General features: G+C 42.9%; 2 protein-coding genes across 7 annotated transcripts in view; one reads left to right on the top strand and one right to left on the bottom strand.

Annotated features, from left to right (window-relative positions):
* CTNNA3 (catenin alpha 3) overlaps positions 1–18,630 on the bottom strand; it is a 374,030-nt gene that overhangs the window by 202,664 nt on the left and 152,736 nt on the right. The window lies entirely within an intron of this gene.
* Positions 633–18,630, top strand: part of LRRTM3 (leucine rich repeat transmembrane neuronal 3) — a 70,503-nt gene continuing 52,505 nt past the window's right edge. Inside the window, exons 1-2 of one of the 2 annotated variants that reach the window (XM_079312301.1) lie at positions 633–1,342; positions 1,697–4,013. In XM_079312301.1, coding sequence (XP_079168427.1) covers positions 1,339–1,342; positions 1,697–3,234 — 1,542 coding nt within the window. In that variant the 5' untranslated portion in view covers positions 633–1,338 and the 3' untranslated portion in view covers positions 3,235–4,013. Of the gene's footprint in view, positions 1,343–1,594; positions 4,014–18,630 lie in introns of those variants that run through there. The other variant, XM_079312300.1, reaches the window with a different exon arrangement.

Raw genomic sequence — 18,630 nt, 5'->3', positions numbered from 1 at the left:
ACCAAGCTTCTTAGTCGCTGTGTTGTAAAGGTTCTGGGAGCCTGTGGTTGAAGTGTTGCTGTTGTGAAACAAAGTGACAGCAAGTTGGGAAATAAATGAGCACAGTACTCTCTTCTAACCTCCTGGCACTGAGCCTTTTAACAGAGAAGAAAGCAAAAAGGCAATATGTCATCCCCAAAAACATTTTTCGTGGTGCAAAAAATAGTGTCCACACCAAAGCATTTGATAAGAGACACACTGAGGGGGCTGACACTGAAAAATAGCGAGTGATTGCAAAAAGATTATGAGAACACGTCTAATGCAGTAGAGAAAAAAAATCCTTCCAACCAAAATTTTCTATCTATATCCTATAAATGTCACGTCAGCCCTAGAGAAGAACGTCTCAGCAGCTCAGGGATGCGGGGCAGCTCTCGCAAGCAGGCAGGGAGAGTCGGAGCAGTCCGGCACCCCTCAGCAGCGCGCACGGAGCTGCCCCTGCGCGGCGAGCGGCGGCCGCTCTCCCGGGAGTGCTCGCTTATTTGCAGGGGAAGGCAGGCACTGCACATGCCCGCCGTGCTGCTGCCGCTGGGGGCAGCTTTACATAAGGCTGCGCCCGGCGCCAGCCCGCCACAGCCGGCCGGAGCTCTCGGCATGCGAGCGCGGCAGCGCCGGGGCCGCGTCCCGGGCCGGGCTCTCCGAACCTGTCCGGATCCCCGCACCTGCTCCTGCCGGGCTCCCCGCACCCGCCCGGATCCTCGCACCTGTCCGGATCCCAGCATCTGCTCCTGCCGGGCTCCCCGCACCTGTCCGGATCCCCGCACCTGCCCGGATCCCAGCATCTGCTCCTGCCGGGCTCCCCGCACCTGCCCGGCTCCCCGCACCTCCCGGGCTCTCTTCACCTTCCCGGATCCCCGCACCTGCCGGGCTCCCCTCACCTGCCCGGATCCCAGCTCCTGCCGGGAGGGAGCCGCGGGGCCGTGGGGCACGGCGCTGGCAGCTCCCGGGGCTGAGCTGCGGGCAGCACCCACCGACATGCTCTGCTACGAAGCAAGGTTTTAAAAGCCAGGTTCTAACTAGAAAGATGCAAAAGCGTGATATCCATGAAGATCCCATTACCTAGGAAGAATTTGACATTTTGCTGCGAATGCTGTGTTGGGATTGATTTATTCTTGGAGTGTTCTGCACGGCTGGCAAAGAATAATGTTCAAAAATCGGTCCATCTCCCAAGGGGTCCAATTTTTCTTCCTGGGTGTCAGCGAGCCCTGACTCACTACAGTGCAGCTGACAGGGGCTGCCATGCTTGTGGCACACTAAGCAAAAAACAAAAGACCTAAGGACGACCTTTGAACAACACAAAGGATGGGTATGTTTTTCATGTTATCTTTTTAATTTACGGTTCGTAGTTACTGCATAGCCTGTGCTTTAATTACTCCATAGACTTGTGATTTGTTATTATACTTAAATGGCTTAGGGATTACACCCTTTACCCAACTGTTTTTCAGTATTTATATCAAGGTATTCTTAAAGGGAAAAAAAAAAAATTAAAAAAAAAAAAGAAAAAGAAAAAGCTGAGTTAAAAAAAAAATAAACCACCGTGAAAAGTAGTTGAGTCGAGCTAGGGCTGTGTAAATGATTGTTAAGTACAAGATTTTAGCATGATTGAAAGAAATGACTGATGTGTGGGGGGATAACTTTTCTAAGTTGTTTTTATTTCCAGGTTTCAATGTAATTAGGCTACTGAGCGGATCAGCTGTAGCTCTGGTAATAGCCCCTACTGTATTACTGACAATGCTTTCTTCTGCTGAACGAGGATGCCCTAAGGGCTGTAGGTGTGAAGGCAAAATGGTATATTGTGAATCTCAGAAATTGCAGGAGATTCCCTCAAGTATATCTGCTGGTTGTTTAGGTTTGTCCCTTCGATATAACAGCCTCCAAAAACTAAAATACAATCAATTTAAAGGTCTTAATCAACTCACCTGGCTCTATTTAGACCATAACCACATCAGCAATATTGACGAAAATGCTTTCAGTGGAATACGCAGACTAAAAGAGTTGATCTTGAGTTCCAACAGAATCTCCTATTTTCTTAATAATACCTTCAGACCTGTGACAAATCTCCGGAATTTGGATCTGTCATACAATCAGCTGCAGTCTCTGGGATCTGAACAGTTCAGGGGCTTAAGGAAGCTGCTGAGTTTACATTTGCGGTCCAATTCCCTGAGAACCATCCCTGTTCGAATATTCCAGGACTGTAGGAACCTTGAACTGTTGGACCTGGGTTATAATCGCATCCGAAGTTTAGCCAGGAATGTCTTTGCAGGTATGATCAGACTGAAAGAGCTTCATCTGGAGCACAATCAATTTTCTAAGCTCAACCTGGCACTTTTTCCAAGGCTAGTCAGCCTTCAAAACCTTTATTTACAGTGGAATAAAATCAGTGTGATAGGACAAACTATGTCCTGGACCTGGAGCTCATTACAAAGACTTGATTTATCTGGCAATGAAATAGAAGCTTTCAGTGGACCCAGTGTTTTTCAGTGTGTGCCCAATTTACAGCGCCTCAACCTGGATTCAAACAAGCTCACGTTTATTGGTCAAGAGATTTTGGATTCTTGGATATCTCTCAATGACATCAGCCTTGCCGGGAATATATGGGAATGCAGCAGAAACATTTGCTCTCTGGTAAACTGGCTTAAAAGTTTCAAAGGGCTGAGGGAAAATACAATTATTTGTGCCAGCCCCAAAGAGCTGCAAGGGGTGAACGTTATCGATGCAGTGAAAAACTACAGCATCTGTGGCAAGAGTACCACGGAAAGGTTTGAACTGGCGCGAGCTCTCCCAAAGCCAACGTTTAAACCAAAACTCACCAGGCCCAAACACGACAGCAAGCCCCCTCTGCCCCCAACTGTGGGAGCCACGGAGCCCAGCTCCGAGCCCGAGCATGACACAGAGCACATCTCCTTCCACAAGATCATAGCAGGCAGCGTGGCTCTCTTCCTGTCGGTGCTGGTGATCCTGCTGGTGATCTATGTGTCGTGGAAGCGCTACCCTGCCAGCATGAAGCAGCTGCAGCAGCGCTCTCTCATGCGGAGGCACAGGAAAAAGAAAAGACAGTCGCTGAAACAAATGACTCCAAGCACACAGGAATTTTATGTAGATTACAAACCCACCAACACTGAGACCAGTGAGATGCTGCTGAATGGAACAGGACCCTGCACGTATAACAAATCAGGCTCCAGGGAATGCGAGGTATGAACCATTGTGATAAAAGAGCTTTTAAAAGCTGGGAAATAGTGGTGCTTTATTGAACTCTAGGGACTATAAAGGGAACGTTTTTCTCACTTTTCTGGCACAGCTCTTCCATGTCCCTTTTTTGTACATTCATAATACTGGTCATTTTACTCTCATACATAATCAACTCATTGAAATTTAAATACCGCAATCAATGTGAAGCCTGAGCTCTGGTTTAATACAATACCTATTGTACAAACCCTCTACTGATCTCATTAAAGTCTCTCTTGTTTTTAAATAGAAAACTTCTTTCATAAGTAATCCACTGCACCTGCATCAACTGTGCCTCTGATTAGGGAGAAAAATTACAACAATAGAAAAAAAAAAAAAAAGTCAAACTCAGTGTGTCCCCCTGTGCCTCCCCATCCCCATTCCTTGCTCTAAAATTTCCTTTTTGAGCACAGAACAAAGTAGAGACCCAGGTACTGTAGCATTATGTGAATTGTGAGTTGTCTGAGGATAGAAATGGTGCAGGAACAGCTCTGAAAAAATGCCTGATTGCTGCCCAACACAAGAGAGACTAAAAAGCACCCTTAGGTATCACACCAGGGGCAAAGCAGAGGGAAACCCAGGCTTAGTAAAAAATGAAAAACAAAAAGGTCCAGTGGGATTTACTGTACTGCATTATAACACAGCATTTCTAGGGCTGATAGCTAGCAATTGAAACCTGTTTATGTGACTTCATACAAAAGGTGCCAGTGTTTATCCCTCCATCCAGTTGCCTTTCAGAAAGTAGTCAAAAGGCATTCATTAGACGAGGAGCAGAAATTCCTTATTGATGCAATTAGAGGAACTCAAATGTGCAGCAGCAATAGCAAGACCACTTCCTGCACACATTTGTTTCAGCTCTCATTAGGAATTCTCTTTTCAAGACTGTCAAAGGCATTAATGTAGCTGAGGAGACCATTAAAATCCATCATTTTCTTCTATTTCTGCTTATTTGCTGGGCTAAGATTGTGGGTTATGTTTTGCACAGTGTCCCTCTAATAACTAAATAAAGCTTCATCACTTGAAATGCCAAACAGTGTGCATTTTAGACATACTACAGCTGCAAAGAGCTTTCAGAGAAAACTGGTTACTCACTGATGTGAGAAGAATACACCCAAAAATCCTTTTACATAAATCAGTGACAAATCATTTTTCTCTCTTACCAAAGCCTTAATGACATTATTCATAGATACTCAATTTTAATGTCTAGTCATACACCAATGGCTCTGGACAAAAAACCAGATTTGTAACCCAGCTATTCTCTGCCTTCCTTTTGCCAAAGTCATGTATTTTGCTGGCTACAGAAGAATATAATATCCCCCCATATTTGCAAATAAATCATGCCTCCTGTTTTGATTATCAGGAAGGGAGGGTATGAAATAATAGAGCAGCACCTTTATAGAAGTCAGTAATTTGATTATCTCTATTTTGCAACTTGATTTGGCTTTGTAAACTGCACATCTTCAATCACTTGGGAGGGAATATTTCCACAAGCCAGTTTCACTGCAGCAGATTAGAAAAAGTAAAATCTAACAGAAGGTTCCTCTGAATTTTTACTGGAAAAAACCCAATCACAGCCAATCACCTTGAAACATGCTCAATACAATGAAAATAAAGCTAGAAATACCTCTTAAAAGAACTAATACACTGGAAGGGGTTTGGGCTGGTGTTTTTTTAGAGCAATTCTCATTTTCAAGGACTGTAGTGAGGAAATAGCTAGGGTAGAAGCTTGAGACTGCACTGAGCCCTGCAGGAGAGACCCCATTTCCCTGAGTACCAGGAGCCACACCATGAACAGTGCAAGTGCTTGAGACACTTCAGCAGCACAGCAGAGCTGTGCCTGAGCTGTACCTTGGAAGTTGCTATTAAAAAGTCAATACACAGTTAATTACCTTAGCTACTAGATGATTCTGTTTTCTACCAGCACATCTTGGTTATCCCTGTGCTGAAGCATTAGGGTTTGCTATAAACTTCATGTTAAGAACCTTCCCTGTACTTCAGAGCTTTTCATCTCTGCAGTGGTGATTAACATTAGGCACAGCCAAAACACAAGAGATTTGCCCCAAAACATATGGATGTTCATGTAGACATACAGACAGGCAGACAGACACACACATATACACACCTGTGTATACAAATATAAATACATACAAAATAAAATTAAATTTTTGTATTTAGTTTTAAGAGTGCTAACTGCCATAAAAAAGCATTTCATACTATAACTTTAGAATTTTTGTTATTCAAAAATATTCAATACATCTTCTACAACTTTTTAATGGACTGTGGTTCTGAGAGTTGTCTATAATTGAGCTGGACTTCATATGCTTTCTTTTGTGCTTCCTTAATGCCTGGTTCTAAACATAACTGCTCAGAAAACCAATCCACAACCTCCTTCAGAAAGTGATACCTGTAGAATCATCAGTAGCTCCCTTTGAAAAATACTCAGTTATAGGCATGAAAAAGAAAATAAGGCCAGTCTGCCATGAATTATGGGTGGATAACAAAAATATATTCAAAATCCAGCATCTGTATTCATGCTCAGATGAACTAACTCATTCACTGCCTGCAAACTCCAGTTGCAGGTACTTCCAATCCCACAGGGGTCAATGTGTAATTGCTGCCATTGTCATTGATAATGCAGCCACTGTGACCAAAAACACCCTGCTGAGACTCTGAACCTTCCTGCACAGCCCAAGGCCTGAGAGCCAAGGGTGTAAATGCCACTCTAGTGCCTATGGCTTAGCAAACATTTGAAACCAGCTCCACAGCACCTTAAAACACATTATGAACTCCTTGTTTTCATGTGGGCAAAACCCACATGAACTCAGCTAAACCAAGCCTCACCACTGCCAAATGAAACACTCCAGAAGTGACTTGGTTTGGGTAGCAAAGCCAGCACCACCCAAAGAAGTCACAACTTCTGATAATCTTGTGGGAATGACTTGGTGTTAGCTGAGCCGTGTCAGTCCCTGTGGAAGGCTGCCCCTCTCCTGAATACAAATGAAGTGCTGAAGCCCCAAAGGTTCCAGCAAACAAATTGCTCCTTTGCTTCTCTCCAGTATCTAAAATCTTGATCTCACTTTGTCTTGGTTTTTGGATGGTTTGGTGCCAGTCTCTCACAATACTGTTAAAACCTCGCTTGGGTGATACCAAGCAATCCTCAGAGGATGTCAGAGTAGGAGGCACAGCACCTGTGATGCCTCTCACACACCTGTGAGCCTTCACACAAGCAGTTTACGCACCAAGCTGAGGAAGGAGATGTGCCCCAGTGCCTCTAGTGACCTGGCTCCTCACTAATGGAGCTGATACCATCTACATATTCCAATTTTAGGAGAGCAGCAACAGGTTTTGAAGGTGTTTGTAGTTTCTTTTCTGTACGTTTTTGGGATTTTTAGTCATTTATTATTCCTTTTCCTGAGACATGGTGTTCTGGGGCAGCACTGAGGACAAGGGATTCTCAAGGTGCAGACAAAGTGCAGGATTCTTCTATGCCTATTGCCATTTCCATTGGGTTTACAGCTACATCTGTTTAGACAATGCTGAGACAAGTGTTAGATGGAATCCCCAGACTGCTTCATTTTATTGTAGCACCCAAAAATGTTAAGGGTAGTCTGTGAGACACAGAGACCTTGATATACAGACATGAGAAATTTGAGGTAATCTGCTGGATCTCACAGCAGCTGAGTACTGGGAGTGTAATCCAGTCTCCTCACCAGTGGATTGCTTGGCCTCTCAGCCACCCAGCTCCTGGAATATTCAAGAGCTATTTCAGAGTAATACACCACACAGAATGCACATCTTTGGGAAAAGAAAATAACTAATGTACCAAGCAAATTTGAGGAGACTGGTAATGTTCATTCGCTGAGCTGAGATCACCTCCAGCAAGTGCAGAGTAAGAGAATAATAATGAGAACAAGTGGCTTGAGCATAATGACTGCAAGCTTCTCTGCTGGCTGGTTTTCATGACTCACTATCTGCACTTCCAGAGTCATCACAGCTGAAGGTTTGGCAATGCTCTCTTCTCTTATTACTATGAAATGGTGAACCTTGATATAAAATTCAATTGCAAAATGAACATAAATGTACAATATTCCTGCAAATACAATTAGAAATGTTCAGTCTGCTGCAAGCAAATGGTCTTTGCTGTCAGCCCTCAATGCTAGATAAATATTCCATGGATGAATTTCTGTGGAACAATAGTGACATCCAGTGGGTAGGGAGCTTAATCACAGGTATCTCCTGCATAAATCAATTTACACAGAGATGTGTTTGTCTTTTCCCTTTGCATCCTTCTGCATCTCTCAGGAGAAGCATCAAACTCTTGCAGCATAGTGAGTGCTCAACTGGATCTGTGCACAGGAGCCATAGCCTGCATGTAGTGAATACATGGAGAAAATAAGAGTAGATGAAAGGCAGGAAATGGGCTACCCAGTGTGTAAGTCACTACTGCCAGCAAAAGGCAAGGAGTATCCAAGGTAGCAAGGGCAGGAGCTCTAAAAGGTTTGTGCTTACTGCTTTAAAACTTATTTATAAAACATCACTTCACTAGACTAGGAAATAACCTCAGGCCACAAACAACTTGTTCAACTTCCTAACAACAGAAGACTAAAAAAATTCATTTTTAATTAAATTAAATTTTAAATATAATTTTTTAGTTTACTTTTATAATAATGAGAGAAAGTTACTATTAAACATTAAAAGAAGGGCAACTCAACACCTGTGAACAATTCAAAGTAAGACCTTCCTCTCAAAACAATGTCCAAATAGGCAAGAAGCAAATGATGCAAGATCAAATTCACAAACAGAAGCAAAGTCATCCAGTGGCAAACATGCCATGAATCTGCAGCACATGTGCTTGACAAAACCTCTGGAAGGTTTTGCTGTAACTGCACTAGGTCTCAGTACCTCTGTGCCACTGTCACTGGTACGATCCTAAACCACAGTGAAGGAGAGAAGTCAGCATCACAGCTCTGTTGATAAGATTCAGGTTTCACTGCTCCTAAGGAGGGGCACAGGAACTCGTTTCACTCCACAGTGGAGGAAATGCAGTTAGAACTACAACTTTTGATGTCTCAGCCCTGGTGCTTAACTTCTCATTCCTAGCCAGGCTTTTGAGAGTGGGATGATTCCAGTGGGACAGAATGTGATTGTGCTGTGGTTCTCAGGTTACAGCCAAACCCTCCCTGGCATCACCACAACAGAACACAGCAGGGCACACGAGCAGTGAAACAGGACTGAGCTCAACAGCTGTGAACACATCACCAAGGAGGTGATAGTGTAATAAAAAGGGTTTTAACCAAGACCCTCTGGGACAATTAGCTGTGAGCTGATAGCCAAGGTTTTACCTACCAGAGAACCTGCAAATCTCATTTGGAATGAGCACAAACATCATAAAAGCAAAAACGAAAAAAGATTTGCAAGTAGGCAATATCTTTTTATTCAGCTAATCCATCATAGAAATCACATCTCCCTGCTAGTCCTGCCTTTCTCATGCTGTTGTACTGTAATGACCACTGCCATCAAATGCAAGAATAAGCACTGTTTACTGAGAAGGGACAAAAGGTTAGTTAATTCCTATTTATTAACTTCTTCCTAAAGAGCTAAATGACCTACTGATGTTATTACAGGTAATATTGGATATTCATGTGAAAAATTACAAGATTCTGCAGCACTGAAATCAACCAAACTCTTTAATGAAGCAAAATATTTCATTCTTTATTTACTCTTTGTTACTGTTTCCCACAAACTCCTTTGTTTGCCAAAAAGTCACTGAATGACTGGAGGTGTAATCTTAAAAAACATCCTCCAAAAACCCTTCATGTATCATCTTAAGCACTAAAGCCATTCCCTTCCTGTGCTCATGACCAACACACTGCCCATGTGTCACATTTTACACTCCTTCCTGAAGCTGAATTTCTGCTTTTCCAGCACCAGCACTGTCACCATGTATGACTTTATAATTACACTTTAACCTTTCTGATTTTCCCAGTGTTTTGTGACAGCCAAAGTCTACTAATGCATCACAAGGACAAGTGACAAAGAAAATATTAATTACTCACCTACTTACCCACAAACCAGGACAGAAATGCATTACAAGGTTTAGTGCTTCACTACACCACTGAGAGGAAATCCCCTGCTCAGTTCTGTGTGCAAATCCTTTTCCTCCCCAAACTAACAGACCCACTAACTAGCTAGGTCAGTCTCTCAGGACCCTAATTCCTTCATGCCAAAAAAAGCAAACCCAACTGCAGTGACAGTGGCAGCAGCCTGCAGGAGCTGCCACCATGAACTCAGCCTTTCTTAGTTATTAGTTATTATTTATAAGTTATTAGTTATTAGTTATTCTCCCCTGAAATCCAACAGTACTCCCTACACTTGCCAAGGGTTACACTGGCACTCTACCCCATAGTGTGGTGTACTAACTGTAAGAAAACACTGCATTTTCATGGGCACCTCTGTTCATGTCCATAATTATACCGAGAGATAAAGAAAAAAACTCAGGGAAAGAACTGGATTTAAAAGATACAAAATTATAGATAGATAGATAGATAGATAGATAGATAGATAGATAGATAGATAGATAGATAGATAGATATGGAATGTAAAATAAATATTTCTGCATCCCTTGGAAGTATTTTAAACTCTTTTTTTTAAGTTGCTACTGTCAGGTTCTGGGCATCTTTAGACATCAAGCAAAAAAACTTCTATTTTCCTTCATACCTGACTAAATGAAAGGAAGAAAATACCTTCCTATAATGTAAGACATTCTTTCCAAAGCTGTGGGAATGAGCTGGTATTGGAAAAAAATCTAAACATATTCCATCTTACTTTTGTTTTTTCTTATGTGATATTTCCAATGCCTGTTGAAATGGTAAGCTACTGCTAACAGGTAACATGGACATTATTCTAGCTGAGCACATCCTCCTGGCATTTTGTGCTTCATGGGAAATCCTAGGTTGTGCTGTTGGCTCTTACATGTAACCTTTGTTATCAGGAAGAACTTATTATAAACACAGCCATCATAAATGGATCCATTGTTCCAAAATTACAGCCTTCATAATGTATATTCTAGCATACAGACTCTTTGCTTTTCTCTGTTAAAATGCATTGTTTAACATTGCAGAAGCATCTATTTGGCCTGTGCTGAGTTGTGCAAAAGCTGCAGGTGATAAAGCAGAGAAAGGGAACACAGTTTACAAGAGTCAAACAGAAAAACACTTCAGACTTCATCTTAATTAGTGTGCTGTAACTCTTTTTTCAGTCTCCTATAGATTATCCTGTTTATTTTAAAACAGACTGCAGCAAAGGTTTTCAAACCTGCAAATGGGAATTGAAACACCCAAATCTTACCCATTTGTTGCACCAGACAAGCACTTAACCTTTGTTACAAAACCTTATATCTTCTCCACTTCTCCCCAGAACTGGACATTTGAACAAGAGTGCCCTGGCCAGCTCCATGAATTACTCTATAAAATGACCTCCCCAGAGATTTTGGCAAATTCTCAGGCGAGGGAAAGGGCACAGTTACCTCAGTAACACTGGGAGGACTGTTGAAAAAGGGTGTTACCTGGGGAACTGCAAGGACTGGCACTAATTCCTGTTACAGTGAACTCACCTCAGAAAATAATCAACTATGGTTCACTTTATAAAACAGCTATAGATTCTCATGTCTGGGGTTTTAGCCAGAAGAGTTTATTCCCCACCTGCCTCACTAATAACAATCGTAGTGATCTTACACATCCTTTTCAAAGAAGAGCAATATCAAATAACCATTCCAGCACTCAGAGTTTTGTTAGCAGTGCACTCTCACTTGTAGTGTGGCACTTTCAGGTGGCAGCATTAGCCTTGCAGCTCTCAGTGATGTGAGTCATCTCCTCTGAGCAGTGCAGCCTCATCCTCCTTGCTTGAGGCACCCAGCTCCTCCTGGAACACCCTGAGCTGCCCAGGCACAGCCACAGTGCACATCACAGCAATTTCCAGCTGGGGAATCCATCCCTTGCACTCTCACAGCTGTGACTCACAGTGTGATCTCCTCACTATCCTCCTTCCAGTACAGGATCCCTCCAGACAGGGATGGAATCCTGTGTCCAGGATCTCCTAAGGCTGCTTGTACCTAGCACAGACAGGCTCTCTGCTTTGGGGACTAAATGTTCACTTGTCCCTGCTTCAATTTATCTTCAACAACAGTTCCCAGGTACAAAATGCAGGCCTGCAGCAAAACCCACCAATTGTTACGTGAGGGAGCTCCAACTACAGGCAGAAAGTTGTCCTTCATTAAAGACCAGATTTACTTCACACACACACAACACTGGACAATACCTTCCACCCGCCCCTGCTGAAGCTGGCAGCAAAACAAGGGTGAGCAAGAAAATATGAGGGAAAACATTTTATATGAGAACCCTGAGCAGTGAGTCAGGCTGAGCAGAGAGCAGTGACTGCAGGAAAAGGGACTGGGAGTGCAGGCTGAGCAGAGAGCAGTGACTGCAGGAAAAGGGACTGGGAGTGCAGGCTGAGCAGAGAGCAGTGACTGCAGGAAAAGGGACTGGGAGTGCAGGCTGAGCAGAGAGCAGTGACAGTGCATTGAAAAGGGACTGGGAGTGCAGCTGGCCTCAGTTTACCTCTGCTGAAGCCCAGCAGCTTCCATGGAGGCCTGCTTTGATGGAAGTTTAGTGAAGCAGAGGAACTTAGGCAGTATCAATATCATAAATTAAAAACATCTATATACCAGTAATATTAATAAAATGCATTTTTCCAAAGCCACAGAACTACTGATATGTATGCTTTGGCTTCATGTATAAAATGACATGGCAAATTCTAAATTTAACCAAGCCAATTTCTTTTAAAGCTTCATCACACTAATTACATCCATCAAGTGTGTAAAATACATTTTGTCAGCTAAGAACAGAAGACTTAAATTAAATGTAAATCCTTACTCAGCACTTTAAGCTGTTAATGGCTCTAAGTCGTTAATGAGATGATGAAAAGAAAATGCTCCTGCAGACTCTGTAGTGAGAATTTATTACAAGTACTCATTGCTTTCACCCAGTGCATATTCTGAAAGTGTCCCCCATTTATGTCAACACCCCAGTGTCAACAGAGAAAGATACCAAAATAATCTTGTTTGCTTGTAGATGTGCTTGTGAACATAAATGGGGCTTGACAGGGATCTCCAAGAGGGATGGATGATCCAAGAGGGATGGATGCCCTTCCTCCCAGAGGCTCCCAGAAGAGCTGGTGAAAAACCCTGGAGTAGGGACACTGTCAGAATGGCATTTTAGTGTAATTTCATAGCATTTTCATTCATCAAACAGTATGAGCACTAATGGCTGACTGCACAGCATGCCTGGGCTTATGTGTTTTTATAATGAATATTGATAGATCCCCTATTAGAATTAGCTCAGAAGAGCATTGGAAAGAGATTTACAGAGCTAAGGATGAACTGGAGCAGGATGGGGGAGGACATGAGAGCTAAAGAAATATATAGCCCTGTTATCCAAAACTTGCAAATTTCATTTCAATTTAGTAACATCAGGATTTATGAACTTTCATCCTCTTCACAGGCTATAGGATTTTTTGTCTCTGCCTCTGACCTTAGGGAGGGTTATTAAGGGAATTACCCAATGGCAGAAAACCCCTGGATCAGGCTTAGTTCTCATTGAAAGAAAAAAAAAAAACATTATTTGGTTTCTCTCTTAGATTTCAGTCTCCCAGTCTAGTCCTTTTCTTTCCTTCAGTCTGAGCTCCTCTCCTCTCTTGATTAGCTATTTCACAGAAAGAAAAAGAAAATCCAAGAGCTACATTGAAATGTACCAGATGCCCTTGAATTTCTACCGAGTTGTGCCCCTGTGAAGCCTTGTTTACAACTTCAGCTCCAGCAGCAAGTGAGCTTCCAGGAACAAAGAAATGTTAGAGACATTTTCACAACAGTTTTAAATTGCTTCCCCCAGTAGAGAAGACTCATTGATGAAGTAAATAAAATGAGGTACAGGGAAGTGATTCATGCTCAAACACGATGAAAAGAAATAAAGCAGTCGGGAATATTTTTACCCTCTGCAGGAACCCTATCCCATCAACTTTTAGTAAAAATTAACATAATTTTCAAAAATTATTCTGCATGAGAAAACAAAAGCCATCTCAAATGATGGCCCTGCTGTAACAGGATGGTGATTAGCTAGAGAGAATTGAATTTTTGGTATCAGTGCTTTATTGGGTCACTAGATGGATATGACAGACAAAATACTTCCTTACACTGCAAAAAGGAAGCAGATTTGCCTAAGATTAATTCCACACTAGCTTAATTATTAATTGATCTCTCCCAAATGGATTTTTAAATTGTACTTAACAAGGGCTGTGCAAATAGAAGTGCTCTGTGTATGGATGGGACAGTTTTGCAGGCAGGCAGGGATGCTGCAGTGCATAGCCAGCACTCCTTGGGCTGATGGCATCATTAAAATGCATGGTTATACAGGCTCTTAGAAATGCAGCTGGATAACCCATGATCCCTTCTCCTCAGTACCACAGAACATTTCGTGTCTATTTAATAGGGCTGTTTCAGGATTTAATCAAAGATTTACAATCTACACCCTGGAACAAGGAGTCTTCCCCTTTTTAAAAGGTTTAAATAAAACACTCTCTTTTTTTTTTAGATATTCTTTCTGAATATCTGTAGCCTGTGCCCCTTACCTGCACCTTCTTTCAATTTAATGCCTATTTTATACACTTTAATGCTTCCTCTTCCACTTCTCTGCATCCCCAACACAAAGAAAACACAGAGACTGTCACATGTTCTTTGCAGCATGAATCTGTAAATCCAACTTTACAGAATGAATTAACAGCTTTGAAGGGAGAGGGTAAGCAGTGAAGTGCAGGGGCTGATGGAAACCTGTGCCAGGCAGTAGATGGAGCAGGACTGAAATTCTGTGAAAATTCAGCTGCTATGGAGCATTTGCTAACACACTGCAGTGGTGCTGCATGCTAATGCCAGTGAGAGGAAGAGGGGGTTTGCAAATCTGTGAGGATGTACAGGCATTAAACTGTTTGGAAAACAGCCTAGAGGAAAGGAATGCCTCAGAGTCAAGCAGTTAGAATTACTTGAAAACACAGCCCTTCCCTATTTCTGTTATACCTTATAAAAATCTCTGTGATAATTACAAAGCCCATTTAGCCAATAATGGCAAAACATGTGGACAGACATCTGAAATTTAATCACCTTCAGTTCAGTTTCAGCTCTGACTGTATATGAGTTCGTTCCTTCCCATTTTGGAGCACCTGGTTGTCCCCCAAATAATTTCTGACAGGACTCTGAAATGATCCTCTATTCCAAGGCCAGGTTGGAAGGGCTGTGAGCAGTCTGGTTCAGTGGAAGGCGTCCCTGCCCATGGCAGGGGGTGGAAAGAGATGGTCTATAGGGCCTGTCCTACCCAACCCATCCTATGGTTCTCTGATTCATACCCCTAACTCAAGAGCTCTAGTCAAATACCTTCACTAGGCTGGCCTGTTCATCTTTTCCAAGCAGTACTGGGAGTCTCCAGTAAGCTGGTAACTCCTGCATCCTTCTGGAAAAGGGCACCTGTGAGGTCTCCTCTGCTTTACACTTACCTGTCCAGTGTCTCCTGCCAAAGTGCCTGAAAAGAAGCTGCTGTCTAAAGCTGATTTTCCTTTCCAATGGCCAAACTCCTTAGAGCTCCTCTTGCAGCTTGCAGAAGGGCACTGGCAGAACCCTACTGGAAGGGTGTTGAGGGCAGTCTGACAAGCTCAGCAAACACCTTTACATCCTTTGTATGCCCCTGAAGCAGCATGGGTCAGTGCAGAATCACAGCACGTGCCCCTTCTTCTGGTTTCATTCTATTTCAGTGTGCAATGGACAAAGCAGTGCTTGTCCCAGGGTCTCCAAGAGCAGCTTGCCCAGGATAACTGTCAGTGCAGGTGTGTTATTTTTTGGGAAGTGTTGTTTTGCTTGACAGTACTAACACTGACTGCAAGAACAACAATATATGACTGCCTTATGCCTTCCTATCCTGTTAGTGTTCCACATATCAAAGCTTGCAGAGCCTGTGGGAAAGAAGCCAATGACCATTAACCTTCACTTTATTTCAGGCTTTTATAATTTCAGGAGTTTAGTTTTCAGGCTTGCAGCCTTCAGGGCTGCAGATCTGAAACTGGCGTAAAATACAGCAAAGCAGCAAACGTTTAGCATAAGTTAAAACAGCTTTTCCTGAGTTCCCATGTCATTTCTCCCAGCCCTAATATGCAAAATTAATTTCAAGAGATTGAACAGATTTGTTTATTTTTTTTCTTGAGTGGAAGCAAATGCACCAGAGATGCTTTCTGCTTTTGTAACAAAGAAATCATTTCTGGATTGATAGTGGCCAGTTCAGTAAGTTCCCAAGAAATCACACTGAGTAGGAACACCTGACTGTCTTTCAAACCCAGAATTTCTTGTCAGTGCACAAGATGAATCATGGCTGGAGAGATGCCTAGGACAGCACATTCACATTTTTTTTCTACCACCCATATGAATCCAGCAGAAAACCCTACTGCTGTTAAAAAGCAGGAAATCCCCCTTGTACCTTCATGCTCCCCTTTTCAACTAAAACTGGTCCACTGAAACTCAAGATAAAAGCTGAGTTTTCCAAAGCATAGGTGTGCCACAAAATGCCAAGACAAAGCTCAGTGAGAACCCACTGGCCTGAGGGCTTTGGGGATATGGTTGCCATGAAACCTCGAGGGTATTTCAGAAAGCTTACCCTTCATACATCATTGATAGAGCAGAGCATTCCCAAAGGTGAGCTGAACTCCACAGACTCCCACAGGCTGCAGTTTGTAAATCACTGCCATGAAAGTAGGACAGCGGTGTCATGCTGACAAGAGTCCTTAGCATTTAACAATTTCCTCACTGCAAGAGCTTGACTTGTAGTGACTGCAACAAATCCATTCCCCCAGCATCAGCTTTCCAGCAGAGCCCTGCCCTGGCAGCAGAGAGCAGAGAGAGCCTTCCCACAGTGCCCACCCTGCTGTGAGCAGCAGGAGCTGGTACACAGCACTGCTCCTGCCCAGGCTGCCCAGGAGCACCAGCAGCTGCACTGCCCTCCCAGCCTCACAATGCACCACACTGAGCACACGGGCAGCACTGCTCCTGCTAAAGCTGCAGTGCCTTATCCAGCTTACAGGATCATTTAGTCTAACAGTTACAACATTTAAAGGCTGTACAGGTGCAAGGGCAGGCAGCACTGCAGAGCAGGATGGTTGCATCAGAAACAGCATTCTGCATTCTGTTTTTCAAAGGTTTGACTGATGAAATAGCAGCCATTAACTCCTATTGCACAGCAGAACTGCAGAGAGAGACAGCAGGCCAGCCTGCAGTGGGAAGGAAGTGGCACCATTGATTCTTTACATCTCCTACAGATCAGGGGCAGGGAGTTCAGGCCATCTCGACCTGTGGGTAAAAACCAGATAATAATACACTTTGTGTCTTGTGCCAGATTCTCCTCAGGGAAAAGAGCCTTGAGCCAGCACACAGTGTCAGAAGTTGGGTTGTCTGAGCTTGCAGGCTGCTGGCTCAGTAATGAATTCTCTAAGGCTACTCTGGCATTCCTATGCTGCCTGCTCCAGGTGGGAAGGCCTGGCAAAATGTTCCCACATGCTGCACTGGCTCACCACCTCCTCCCAAACCAAAGGAGGCCAAAACCCACCAAATTAGTTTCACTTTCCCAAATCAAGTCAGTCCCTAGTGAGTCAAATACCTGTTGTGAACTTTGCTAGCCTTCAACTTATGTTCTCACAACTCAGTACATAGGGACAAAGATTTCTTCCAAATTACATCTTCTATAGGAATTCTACATCTCTTCTCTTTCATTGCTTTGCTTGATGAATGCAGAAACCAAAGCCATCAACTTGGAAAATATTTTCCTTATTTAAGGTTTTAGTATCAAATATGGGGAAAATACTAATTTTCCAGTAATTCCAAACTGGAAATACACAGCTCATCAAATCAGTTATCTATCAAATAATAAATTAAAGAATATAACACTTCTTCTCTGCTATTTCAACAATAGAATTAATCCGTTCTAATCAGAAATAAATGTCACTCCTTAAAGTATCTTAACATCAAAAATGTTGAAGCACCTTTCATTAGAGTCTCCAAACACTCTGCAAGGCATTATCAATGCCATTTCTGCAGAGCAGACACCTGGTGTGGGCTCCTTTTCAGGCCACTGGGAGCAGGAGCTCAGCCTCCCACATCATTTTGCTGATTGTTTTCTTACTCACAAGGAAAGTGGAAGCTGGGTGGGAGATGTGAGTCAGGTGAAGTGAGAGCACAGCCTTATGCAGCAGCAAGGGAGCAACCCCAGACACTTCCACCCAAATTTAGAAAGGGACAGAATTTCCTAAACTAAAATATAACTGTAATCCCATACCAGCACACTTTCACAAATGTTGCTTGAAGCCTCTAGCCTGTCAAGCCATAAAATACAATTCCTCAGTGCTCATAATCACCATGTAGCCTGTTGTGGTTTGGCAGGCTCTCCTCCTCCAGTGTCAAATGTAAAACAGATGATGGTGGCCTGCAGAACTTTGGGGAAACATCATGTCTGACAGCAGAGCAATGCTGCATGGAGAATCATTGTACCACCTCCAACAAAATCAACAAGCCAGAACTCTCACAGGAGTCACACCAGCAATCATCACCACCATAATAAATAGAGGGTTTCATTTTATGAGTTTTAAAAGACTTATTCCACTTGGTGAATTATGGCTGTTTTTTCTAAAGGGGCTCCTAATCTGATTGCTCAGAGATTTATGTACAGTCACAAGGTTGGGAAATTATTATTGGGAACGTCTATTCAGATGAGAGCTCTCTGAAAATTGAGATAGGGACTAAAATCAGATTTTATTCTGCTCATTTAACAATGTATTATTAATAAGCTTTTTAATTGATGCCAGTGGAAATAATAACTTCGTATTCATAGTGCCAGACAAAATTCAGTTTCATTGCTTAACCATATTTGTCCTTCCCAAGATGACTTAGCAAAAGCATATTGGTGCTGTGGTAATCATTCCAAAAAACACAACCCACTTTTACCCCAGTGTTTATATCAGCACCAGCAAGTAGCACTGACCAGGCCTGTCTGTGATAAACTGATGAAATCCAGCTGAAATGGAAATGAGCAGTGATCCACCTGGCAGTGGCACATCAGCACTGCACTCCACCACTGCTAGCACTTGTGGAAATGAAAGATGTGTCCAAGGCTGGACTACACCAAAAATGTACTACCCCAGCCTGTGCCCCACATCCTCCACAGCAGCAGCAGCTCAGGAGAGCTCTCCTGCATTCCCAGATGGGTCAAACTGCCAAAGGCTGCTTTTCCCTTG

This window comes from Erithacus rubecula (genome assembly GCF_903797595.1).
Source record: "Erithacus rubecula genome assembly, chromosome: 9".
NCBI lineage: Eukaryota > Metazoa > Chordata > Aves > Passeriformes > Muscicapidae > Erithacus > Erithacus rubecula.
Note: the sequence above shows the minus strand (reverse complement) of the source record. Positions and strands in the feature narration are given on the sequence as shown.